A 13,275-nucleotide genomic window follows, 5' to 3' on the forward strand; every position below is an offset into this window, starting at 1 on the left:
ATAAATAGAAAGTATCAAGAAACACATGATGTGTCTTAGTGTTCTTAAATAAACAATCATTTTTCAGGATGTGATAACAGTAAAAATAGTAATTCAGTTTTTTAGTGCTTTATGGTTTACAAATTACCCTGTGAGAAAGGCAATGTACGTATTATTCTCAATTCAAAGATTAGGAAATTTGAGGCTCAGAAAGGTTAAGAGACATAGGACAAGGGATGTGCTGGGAAAAAAAAGTATGATCAATACATTTTTAAGTTTAATTTATATTACTGACACTTTTCCCATCACTTTCTTAAGTCTGGGTTACCAACAAAGCAATAAATTAAGCTTTGATTTGTAGCACTTGTCAATTTCCAAGGTGTAGATGCTCAAACTGAAAATTTAATAATTGTCTCTCAAGAGGAAAGACATATCTGTGATCTAGACTTTCTTCAAGTGTGATAGCTTCTCTATTATTATGGATCACATTCCCTCTAACCTGGCTCCAGCAATCCTATGCTTAGGACCACAAGTATTAAGAGCTTAAAGGGACTTCAGAGATTGTATAGTACAATCATCCCATTTTAGAGAAGAAGAAACTAAGACCCACTGAGGTTAAGTGATTTGCCCAAATTCAGATAGTAAGTACACAGATCTTAACACAATTCTGAATATAATTAGGTATTTAACATAGTTTTATGGCATTTCCTCCTATGTAGTTTGGAAATAAGTCAGACTAGATATATATTCCATTAGATTCTTATTCAATAAGTACAGATGGCTGAGAAGATGGGCTGACTTAAAATACAGGAATTATGTACTCCTGGATGGGTATGGGATGCATCTAACAACATTCAGTAAAAACACCCTTGCATGGAGAGTGGCAGATCTAATCTAGAGGGCTCTGAACTGACAAGGAAGGGAAAGACAGAAAACTGTCCACACAGATTTGACAAGCTTGGTACCAGAGACAAAAGCAGGCACAGCACAGGTGGAAGAATAGCAGAAGAGAGGATCAAGGCCTAATAGAATACAAGAGACTGGAAAAGAGATGGAAATAAGAATTTCTATAGCACCTACTATGTACCAGGCACGGTGGCAAGTACTTTACAAATATCTTATTTAATCCTCACAGCCTGCAAGGTAAGTGCTGCTGAGGAAACTGAAGTAAACAGGGGTTAAGTGACTTGCCCAGGGTCACACAGCTAATAAGTATATGAGGACAGATTTGAACTCAGGTTTTTCTGACTACAGTCTCAGCATTCAATCCACTGCACCATCTGCCTGCCTCAATATACAATACATACAAGAAGTAAAAGAGTAATAAAATTAATGGTATAAAATATGGGTAATAAATAGGGTAACAGTCTTTATATAACATGGTTTCAAGTCCCTTATCATCATGCTCTGGACACATTCCAGCCTGTCAATGTCTTTTCTGAAAAGTGACATGAAGACAGAACACAGTGACCCTCAATGTAGTCTGACTATAGTAGAGAACAGTGGCTCTATCAATTCTAGATGTTATTCTTCGACTGATGGAGTCTAAGCTTGCATCCAACTTTTTGGCAGTCAACAAAATACTGACTCATACTGTACCCAGTCAGCTAAAACCTCCAAGTTCATTCTTTCTTTTTTTTTTAAATGAATTGCTTTCTAGTCATTTCTCCACCATCTTGTACTGGGACATTTATTTTTCTTAAACATATATAAATTGTTTTAAATGTATCCCTGCTTAATCTCATTTAATTAAAACTTCTACAATCCAAACTTAGTGAAATGTTTTGGTACTATAATTCTATTTTAGGACCCAAATTACCCAACCTATTGGCCTATCTCTACCAGTTTTGTGCCTTCTGCAAGTTTGACAAACACACCATCTATATCTTCTTCTAAGTTACTGATAAGAAGCCCAGTGCAAGGAGACAAAGTTGCCCTTCTTCACTATTACTAAGCCTAAATGGGATGGTGCTTCTGACTAGAATTTGACACAGAAAGGGTAAAATTACATCTAAAAGAAACTAGAGCAGAGGTTCTTAACCTTTTTTGTGTTATGGAACTTGATGAAAGCACAGTGAAACATAGAGATCCCTTATCAGAATTATGTTTTTAAATGCATAAAATAAAATAAATAGGATTATAAAGGAAACCAGTCATTTTGAAATATAATTATCAGGATTTTTTGTGGGGCAATGGGGGTTAAGTGACTTTCCCAGGGTCACACAGCTAGTTAGTGTCAAGTGTCTAAGCCCCGATTTGAACTCAGGTCCTCCTGAATCCAGGGCCAGTGCTTTATCCACTGCGCCACCTAGCTGCCCCTATCAAGATTTTTAAGTTCATAAACCCCAGATTGATAACTCCTGGTCTTAATAAAAGGACATTATAAAAACATTATAAAAAACATTATAGGTGAATGTCATGATGAATATGAGCAGAAAAAAACTGCAAAGGTCGTTTAGATAAGAATCAACTGAAATACAAAGAGAAGTGGAACTGCTGTAGTACTAGTATAAACCATTCAATCAGAAAGTGATCCTAAATGAGGAGTGTTTGAAAGAGATCACAAACCTAACATGGAAATAGGATACTGTAGCAATGAGAAGACTACAACCATTTAGCCATCTCTTGCTGTTCTTTCTTTGGGAAGATCGGGACAGTTGTTCAATCTGTAACTCAGCTTAATGATCATTTCATCCTTCAAAAGATGGAAGCACTCAATAAGGGGAATGGCGGTTCTAAAGGTTTTTTTTTTTAATTTTTTAAAATTTTGACCAACAAGGAGTAATACTGTTCTGATTGGAACCTTGAAGAGAGTGACCACTCCCTCATAAAACATGTCACATAGAAGAAAGAGTAAAGTTATGAATGGTCTGCTACACAGACTCTTAGATTTCAGGAGAACAGATATCAGTGCTCAGAGAAAAGGTAGGTAAAATCCAATGGCCCGCTATTTTAAAGATAAAGGAAGCCCAAGCAGGATGAAAGGAATCTCTAAAAAATTATGAAGAGACAAACATAAATTATTCCAGTAAGGAGGAAAACGATTGATGTGAATGCACAGAAAACTCATCAACAAACTCAGATTTTAAAAAGAGATGTGTAGAAGCTGAATGCCACATGATTATAGTGATGAATCTTGCTTTTGGAGAAGAGCTGATGAAAAAATAGTCCTTCCTCCTCCTTTTGTTTGAGAAATGGAGTGAAGAGGGTTTATGGATATAGAATGTAGCATATACTGTCAGATATGATTGCGGTGCTGGTTTTGCTTAATTTTTGTCAGAGAAAGCTTGTGATTGGGGTGAAAATGATCATAACAATAAATGATTTTGATGTACTTCATCCCCACATACTCTGTGATCCAGTGACATTGGCTCCCTTGCTGTTTCTCACACAAGACACTCTATCTCCCAACTCTGATTATTTTCATGGTGGTCCCCTATGCTTGGAGTTGCTTCCTTCATCACTGCCTCCTGACTCCCCTGGCTTCCTTCAAGTTCCAGTTAATATCTCACCTTCTGCAAGAAGGTGGGGTGCTCAAGTGATACTGATGGAGGCGAAATTTGTCTCCTGGCATTAGATTGTTTATCAATAACTTAGATGAAGGCATAGATAGTATGTTTGTTGAACTTTCAGAAGACAAAAGACTGGGAGAGATAGAGGGTAGGTTGGGTAACAGAATTAGGGTCCCAAAACATCTCACCAGATTTGAATTATAGAACAGTTCTAATAAAATGAGATTAAGTAGGGATAAATGCTCCTTTACTGATTGCACCTTAATGTTAGTGCTTTCCCTCTGTTGATTACTTCATTTTATATATGTGTGTGTGTGTATGTATGTATATCTCCTATATGTACATAGCTGTTTACATGTTGTCTCCTCCAACACCCCTTTAGCTTGTGAGGCCCCTAAGAGTAGGCACTGGTTTTGCTCTTCCCCTAGCACACTAATTGGCACTTAGTAGGCATTTAATAAATGCTTGTTGACTTGACAAATTGATATGTAAAAAATGCATCAATAAAACTTCTTTTTAAAAAATACCTTTTTAGAAGATAGGAGTAAAACAAAGTAAAGGGAGTTATCTCCCATATAAGCCCACTTCGTACCTTATATGTAAATAGATGTTAGCACATTGCATCCCCCATTAGAATTTGCCTTTTTCTGTCTCTTCAGCACTTAGCATGGTGTTTCATATGTGGTACACACTTACTAAATGTTTATTGATTGACTGACTGAGGTTGAATACAAATATGCAGCACAATCTGAAAGGAAGACAGGAAAACCAAACCCCAAAACTACTTGAAAGGAGCAACGAATGAATACGAGCAACAAAATGGGTTTTTTCTGGCTATATCAAATGCAAGATGAGAATCAAAGAAGGAATAAGGGTAGTATTTTGAATCATACGGATTTACAACCTAGTTGTCATCCTCAACTCCCCAGTTTCACTCTCTGATATCCAATCATCTACTAAGTCCTGTCATTTCTAGTTTTGTGACGTTTCATATACACCGCCCCTCTTCTCTTCTGATGCTGCCAATACTTTGGCACAAGCCCTCTTTACCTCATACCTGGACTATTGCAAGAGCCTACTGATTGGTCAAAGTGCCTCAAGTCTCTCCCCATTTCAGATTTTTCCCTAGTCAGTCATCTGGAATTCATGAAGTGCCTTCTATGTACCAGACACTGTGCCAAGAGATGGCGAATACAAAGAAAAATTTTTTAAAAGCCAGTCTCTTCTCTCAAGGAGCTCCCAGTCTAATGGGGGGAGACACCATGCAAGCAACTTGGGACAAACAGGATATTTACAAGATAAACTGGGGTAGTCTCAAAGGGAAGATTGCAGAGGACTGGGAAAGGCTTCTTGCAGGAGGTGGGACCTTCAACGAGACTTGAAGCAAGGCGGGGAATCGGGGAGGCAGAGACAAGGAGGGAAAGAGTTATAGGCATAGAACACAGCCAGTAAAAATGCTTGGATTTGATCAGCCTCAGACACTTGACACTTAACTAGCTGTGTGACCCTGGGCAAGTCACTTAACCCTCATTGCCCTGCAAAAACAAAAAACAAAAACAAAAACAAAAAATGCTTGGATTTGAGAGATAGGTGTGTCCTGTGCCGGGAGCAGGAGGTCAATGCCATTGGATCACAGAGTATGTGGGGGGGGTATTATATCACAATCATTGATGGATATGCTAGAGGACTAGTTGAAGTCAATCACTCAGTAATAAGCATTTGTTAAGTGCCTATTATGTGCCTGGATACAAAGAAAGGCAAAAGAAAGTCCCTGCCTTCAAGGAAATCATGGTCCAATGGACCAAAGGAACTGCAGATGAGAACCAAGGGTGAGAATTGAAGATGTTTAACCTGGAGAAATGAAGACTTAGATGGGACAAGATGATATTTCTCGTCAAGTACTTGAAACGCTGTCATGTGCAAGAGAATCAGACTTTATTTGGCTACAAAGAGCAAAATCGGGAGCAATGGGTGGAAGTTACAGAGAGTATGACTGAAGCTTGAAAATCAGTTACAAAAAAGTGGGCTGGGCAAATGGGAGGAAGCAGGTGCTCCCTCACTAGAGGTCTTCAAGCAAAGGCCAGAAAAAATTCTTGCCAGGTGTATCGTAAAAGGGATTAAAAGTTTGACTATGGGCTGTTGTCATTGGTAGCAGAAGGTACACCTTCTACCAGTTAGATTCTATGAATCACCCAACAGTCTCAGGGTCACAGATTCCTATCCAAAAGACAATCTAGGCATAACTGATATCATATAGCTTGCTTTCTCAATGGGCAGGGGAGGACTGGAAGGAAAGAGAATTTGTAAGTCAAAAAAATTTTATATTAATGTTAAAAATAAATACAGGGGGCAGCTAGGTGGTGCAATGGATAAGGCACTAGCCTTGGATTCAGGAGGACCTGAGTTCAAACCCAGCCTCAGACACTTACTAGCTGTGTGACCCTGGGCAAGTCACTTAAACCCCATTGCCCTGCAAAAAAAAAAAAATACATAATTCTTTTTAAAAAAGAAACCAGGGACAGCTGGATTCAGGACGACCTGAGTTCAAATCTGGCCTCAGACACCTGACACTTATTAGCTGTGTGACCCTGGACAAGTCACTTAACCCTCATTGTCCCTCAAAAAAGAAGAGAAAAGAAAGAAACCATCTAGTCCAACCCTCTCTCATTTTACAGATAAAGAGGCTCAGGCCACCAAGATTAAATGACTTGCTAAGTCACACAGTTGGGATTGGAAGCCAGAATTTTTTATTCCAAATCCAGTGTGCTTTCCACTAAACCACACTCCCTCCTAAATACTGATGATTATGATGTCAGTTTTACTTTGAAATGACTACCAAAATTCATGAATACATATGCATGTAATACATAAGTTTGGTGGATCCATCACCTTTCTTTTCCATTCATTCCCACTTTAAAATTCTAGATAACTGAATGCAGCCATTTCCATATTAATATATCTCAATATTCCAAGGCAATAAGTTGCCCAATGTTTATTTCTACACCTTAAATACATAAGCAGGTATTCAATATTTTGACATTCGTTAGGTTTTTATGCCTCATAATACTACATCAACTAAGGCTTACTTTAGTTTTGATGGGTCCTGGTTGAATCACATTGAATCGCATGCCATATCTACTCCATTCGGCTGCAAGAGACCTAGAAATTGTCACAAAGAAGAAATGAATAGGAAATCAATAAATATGTTTTCTCCTTTTAAAAAAATATTGACTTCTTGGGGCAGCTAGATGGCGCAGTGGTTAAAGCACCGGCCCTGGATTCAGAAGGACCTGAGTTCAAATCCGGCCTCAGACACTTGACACTTACTAGCTGTGTGACTCTGGGCAAATCACTTAACCCCCATTGCCTAAAAAACAAAACAAAACAAAACAAAAAAAATATTGACTTCTCAATGGGTGGGGGAGGGATGGGAGGGAGAGAATTTGGAACTGAAAATTTTTTAAATAAATGTAAAATGAAAGGATAGGCACATATTGAGTCTTCCCATCTTGCAGAAGCTAAAAATGTAGAGGCTACTACTCATTGGCCCAACCCTACTCTGATCAGCATAGAAGCTTTGACACGCTCTCTTATGGACCTGACAATTTATCCTTCCTTAGGTGACCTGATGATCTCCCTCTACTGAGGGCTCACCAAGTAAGTGCCAAACTTGGTTCACTTCAGCTCAGAATTCCCAAGCTCAAGAGACCTAAAAGCACCCCCCCAACCCCAGCACCAGGGAATATAGTCACATGCTGCCACACTTGGCAAATGTGTCTTCTAAGGATGCATATGACATGCTGCCACCAAAACAATAGAGGTTGGTACTTTGCTGACTAATTTCCATTCAATTAAAATTAATAAAGTGCTCATCATATGCACAACATTGGACACTAAGACACTTCAGAATTCAGTCATTTTTCAGTAGTGTCTGATTCTTCAAGATTCTTCAAAGATACTGGAGTGGTTTGCCACTTCCTTCTCCAGCTAATTTTATAGATGAGGAAACTGAGGTCAACAGGGTTAAGCGACTTGCCCAGTGTCACATAGATAGGAAGTGTCTGAGGCTAGATTTGAACTCAGAAAGATAAGTCTTCCTGACTTCAGGCCCTGCACTCTATCCACTGTGCCACCTAGGTCACCTTGCTGCCCCAGTTGCTAATGTACCCTTTCCATAACTATCTTGAATTGCTAAATGCATGCCTTCTACTCTCTGTTTGGACAACAGGGAAATAGGAGGTGTGAAAGGAGTGGGAGGAGTATAAGGAGGGTAATTTCAAGGAGGGATTGATCTCACCTACAAGAACTCAACTTCCTTTTATGATCACACATCTCCTTGATTATATATTTTATGCTGTTTGTTGAGTAAAAGTCATCATTAGTACTAAGCTATGGCCAACTTATTCCTAGTATGTACCTCTCCATAATGGTCCAATAAATACAATATCTTTGTTGGAGTGTACTGATTTTGAGAGGTTTCTTTTTTGAGAATGAGAGGTAATCAATCTCTCTACTCATTCCTCTACCACAAAGTAGCAAATATTCTCTAAATGAATAGATGTGCGCTGTCTGCTAGTAAACTAGGAATAAAAGACCCCTCCACACATAAAATTTACATGTACAAGTGAAGTTTATTAAGGAACACAGATTAAATTAGTGACATCTTAGATTAAGAACTGAGAATCAAATATATAGATACTGTAAATTTATTTTATAGAAGAATATGCCTTTGGCAAGTTCTATAAATAAATATTGTCTGTCATAAAATCGCCAGAATTCACAAATCCGTTGGTGAGACAGCAGCACAAAACAACTTCCATATTTTCCTAAATACACAGAAAAAGTCTGATCTAATGTATGTCAGAAATGCTGCATCAGTTTCCTCACTTCTCAGAGATTCTAGGCCAATGATTGATGGAGAAACAAGGGATTATCTGTTGCCCACATTGCTAAACATATGCTTTGGGATCTTTGATCTTTACAAGTACTTGAAGATGAAAAGAAGGAAATGGATAGTCTGGTTCATACAACAGCCTTGGGCTGGAATCTGTGAGACATTTTTATTTATATGTTCCCAGAGGCAAGGGCAGCATACAGCAAAAAAAAACAAAATAAAATGACATAAAGGAAGTTGATACCCTAAAAACATGACTTAATTCTTAACTCACACAAGACGGTCTTGAAATTTTAAAGTATGCTATCTATACAATATACAATAAGTAGGTTAAAATTCACTTGGGGCTCCTGTTTAATACATTACTTATTGGGGTGTTGCATCTATGAGATGATCAAGATGCAAGTAAAAGGAGCTAAAAAAAAAGGCTACTAGTACAGCAGGTGCCACTAAATTGCATCAATTCACTTAAGCTGCAGTATAAATGTGATTATTACTTACATGTTCATTATTTCCACACCTGCCTTGGCAGAAGCACTTGGCACTACAAATGCTGATCCACTCTGAGCATAGATAGTTGTGATAGCCAGGAATGCTGCCCCTGAAAATGTGTAAGACAATAAAGATGATTAATAATAAAGCTATGTCTAAGGAGGCCAGTAAATATGGTAGAATGAGAAGAAGCCTAACTTGCTTTCACAACTTTGAGCAAAGATTGAGGAAGAGTAACAGACCCTGGACAATTATAGTAGGTATCTCTTTCCAGTCCAGGTCACCACAGTCAAGGGTAGAAACCTTCTAGTATGGGAATGGGGCTAGGGTCTGTAGCTATGTAACTGGGGCAAAAACAATGAACCCCCCACCCAAAAAAAAAGCCTAGAAATCCTATCTCAAGAAATCATGAATAAAAACTTCCTCAATCTAACAGAACTAGATAATTAGTCAATAAGCATTACTCAGCACCTGCTATGTGTAAGGCACTGTGCTAAGCGCTGGGGTTACAACAGAAGGCAAAAGATAGTTCTTACCCTCAAAAAGTTCACAATCTAATGGGGAATACAAAAACAACTATGGACAAGGATACAAGATAAATAGGAAATAATCCACAGAAGGAAAGCACTAGAATTAAGAGGGATTGGGAAAGGCTTCCTGTAGAAGATGAGATTTTAGCTGGGACTTGAATGAAGATAGGGAAGCCAAAAGGATCAGGAGGGAAAGGAAAGTGAATATAGAAAGAATACACCAGTTATCTTTTGCAAGAAACTAAAATAACAACTTAGACATATAAAAGACAAAAATTCAGAACTTCCAAGATGAAGAAAAAATTAACATAAGCCATCAGAAAGAAAGAGTTCAAGTACCAGTAAGCAACAATCATGGTCACAAGACTTAGCAGACCTTTTTGCAGAAGCATTAACAATTAGAAGCTCAGGGGCAGCTAGGTGGCGCAGTGGATCGAGCACTGGCCCTGGATTCAGGAGGACCTGAGTTCAAATCCAACCTCAGACACTTGACACTTACTAGCTGTGTGATCCTGGGCAAGTCACTTAACCTGGCTATTTCAGTTTTCTCAACTATATAATGGGAATAATAATAGCACCTACTTCTCAGGGTTCTTGTGAGAATGAAGTAAGCTAGAATTTACAAAGTGTTTAGCACAATACCTGGCATTGTTTCCTTCCTTCAATAGAGATCCGAGATACTGTGGTCATGTCTCACCCATGCCCCATGTCCTCTTCTACATAATTATATCTAGATGTAATTGAGATGCTTAAGAAGACTATTTGGTACTTGGTGGGGAAGAACACAATCATTATTAGAAGCTGCCTCCCTTGAACAATCTATTGTAGCTAAAGAAAATGAATACCCAAGTACCTCAATAAGAACTGTCACAGAGTCCAACACCCACCACTGTTTCCACTTTATTCTTGTGCTTTAGTTTCAGTTTTTGTTGTTGTTTAGTTTGTTTTTTCATATGTATTATACTTGGCAAGATTCTGTGAAAAGCACAAAAGATCATGTCTAAAGTCCTCAAGGTGTTTACCTGATGTCACATGTAATTGAGGAGAGAGGAATAAATAGCTAGAGACCATAAGCAACTTCAGGCAAAATATAAATCTTTTCCTTTCCCATTCTTCCTATCTTCTGGCTCCCTTTTGATGACACTGCCTCACAGGTCATTCTTTTCAACATTGATTACACTTTCACTCATTCTTCTACCTCAATCATTGAGTCAGAGGAATACCCTTCTACCAACCATAACTCAGTAACCTCTCCTTTGAGGTTTACTTCATCCATATCTGCCACCAAACAAAAGTCTGCTACCTGTTGTGTACTGACCTGCAGGACTATTAACCTTCATTCCTCAATGAGATCAATGTCCAGTTTGCAATCTCTCTCTCCTCCCCAATTCCTGCCTTCATACCGATGCATTAGCAAGGTTGCACTCTGTATCATCCCCATCTTCTCACTTATAATCTTGCCTACTGACTGCTTTCCTACTGACTACAAATATGTCCTCCCATAATCCAAAAATTCTTCACTTGACTCATCCATACTCTCTAGCTTTTGTCCTATATTTCTCCTCTCTTTTGTGGCTAAACTCCTTGAGAAGGTCATCTGCAATATATACTTCTACTTCTTTTCCTCTCAGTCTCTTAACTCTCTACAATCTGACTTACAGCCACGTCATTCACCCCAAAGTGTTTTCTTCCAGTCACCAGTCAATAATCCAATGACCTTTTCTCAATCCTCATCCTTTCTCCACCTCTTCTGTAGTCTTTTATCCTGTTAATCAATGTCTTCTTCCTAATACATCCACCTCTCTAGGTTTTCATAAAACCTCTATTCTGTTTCCCCCCATACCTATCTGACTGTTACTTCTCAGTTTCTTTGGCTGGATCTTTGTCCAGGTCATGCCTTCTAACTGTGGGGGACTGCCATGGCTCCATCCTGAGCCCTCTTCTCTTCTCTCTCTATGCTATTTAAATTGGTGATTGTATCTGCTTCCACGGATTCAATTATTATCTTCATGCAGAAGATTCTCAAATGTTCTTATCCAGTCCTAACCTCATTCCTGAACTCCCATCTCATATTTCCAACTGCCCATTAGACATCTTGGATTGCATGTTGCATAGACATTTGAAACTCAGCATGTCCAAAACTTAATTCATCTTTATCTCCCAAACTCTCCCCTCTTTCTGACTTCCCCATTACTGTCTATGGCACCACCATCCTCCTAGTCACCCAAGTTTACAACCTAGGTGTCATCTTTGACTCTGTACTCTCTCTCTCACCCCACCCATATGCAACATCTTGTCAAGGACAATGGATTTTCCCTTAACATCTCTCACATATACCTCCTTCACTACTCTGGCATTCCCACCATGATGGTGCAGGGCCTTATCATCCCTCTCCTAGACGACTGCAATAACAGGCTTGTTGGTCTGCCTGCCTCAAGTCTCCTCACTCCAGCCCAATCTCCACTCCAAATGAGCTTCCCCAAGTGCACCTCCAAGCATTGTACCCCTCTACTCCAGCAACTCTAATAGCTCCCAATTACCTCTAACATAAAATTAAATATAACTTTAAATATAATCAAAGATATATAAAATTAAATCTTGTTTTTGGCTTTTGAACCAAATATAAAATCTTATTTGGCTTTTAAAGACCTTCATAATCTGGTCCCCTCCTACCTTTCCAGTCTTATTCCTTCCTTACTCTTACATACTCTGCAATCCAATGACACTGGCCTTTTTGCCACTTGCACAAGTCACTTCATCTCTGGACTCTTTGATTTCCTTCAGCTGGGATTCATGCCTGAAATTCTCTCCCTCATCATGTCTACCTCCTGGCTTCCTTTGAATCCTAGCTAAAAACCTACCTTCTACCAGAAGCTTTTCCCAATCATCCTTAACAACAGTGCCTTCCCTCTACTGATTACCTCCAATTTATTCTGTGTTAGCAATTGTTTTTTACACAGCTGTTTACATGATGTCACCCCCATTTGCCTGAAAACTACTTGAGAGTAGGGACTATCATTTCCCTTTCTTTCTATTCCCAGTGCCTATCACAGTGACTGACACATAGTAGGCACTGAACAAATGCTTTTTGACTGACTGACAATAACTGAATGATAATCATATGATAGGGACAACAAATGCTACAGGAATTTAAAGGTAGTAACTATGAATGATCAGTGAAGATTTCATGGAGGACATAGAATAGGAGTGATGGGTAAGATCTCTACAGAAGGGAAGGGGGGGAATGAGAACGAAGACAGAGACGTGAGGGCAAGCAAGATGTGTGTAGAATAGAATAGAGGGGTAACTGTTTGGGAGTCTTAGGAAATAAGGATAAACAGGCAAAGGACAGCCAGATCATGTAGTACCTGAGGAAGATACTGGCTAAGAGCAACTTTGGTGACCTCTGAAATAAATTTGCTAATTGTATACTGTATTACCTTCATTCAACAAGTTGTGAAGTGTGAGTTTAAAAAAGTGTGGGGCAAAAAAACAACAACACTATTATATTTTAAAATCTGGCTAAAAGAACCATCTAAATGTACTTTATTTACTTCTATTCCTCTAATACCTCTGGCCTTGGATGTTATTGTTAAATACCTAATGTCCCTAAAAGGTTTTTTAGAATTCCTTTTGCTACATGATTAACTGGTTGGATTTTCTCCACCACTCAATTTGTTTGCTTTTTTACCACAGGGGAAATAGTAAACTTTCATAGAATCATAGGCTTAGAATTGGGAGAGACTTGAGAGGTCATTAAATGTAACCTCATTTTGCAGATGAGGAAAAGAAGCACTCAAAAGGTAAGTGACTTCCTCAAGACCACACTCAAAAAACTTGTCCTTCAAACCCAAATCTAATGGACTTT

The 13,275-nt window shown here is 38.7% G+C and overlaps 1 protein-coding gene across 1 annotated transcript in view; it reads right to left on the bottom strand.

Annotated features, from left to right (window-relative positions):
- The window catches only part of DECR1 (2,4-dienoyl-CoA reductase 1), a 51,781-nt gene that overhangs the window by 3,573 nt on the left and 34,933 nt on the right, over nt 1–13,275 (bottom strand). The window contains exons 6-7 of the mRNA XM_043975389.1: nt 8,887–8,986; nt 6,578–6,650 (exon numbers count right to left, since the gene is read on the bottom strand). Of these exons, the coding sequence (XP_043831324.1) occupies nt 6,578–6,650; nt 8,887–8,986 (173 nt within the window). The remainder of the gene's footprint in view (nt 1–6,577; nt 6,651–8,886; nt 8,987–13,275) is intronic.

The sequence above is a fragment of the Dromiciops gliroides genome, chromosome 1 (genome assembly GCF_019393635.1).
Source record: "Dromiciops gliroides isolate mDroGli1 chromosome 1, mDroGli1.pri, whole genome shotgun sequence".
NCBI lineage: Eukaryota > Metazoa > Chordata > Mammalia > Microbiotheria > Microbiotheriidae > Dromiciops > Dromiciops gliroides.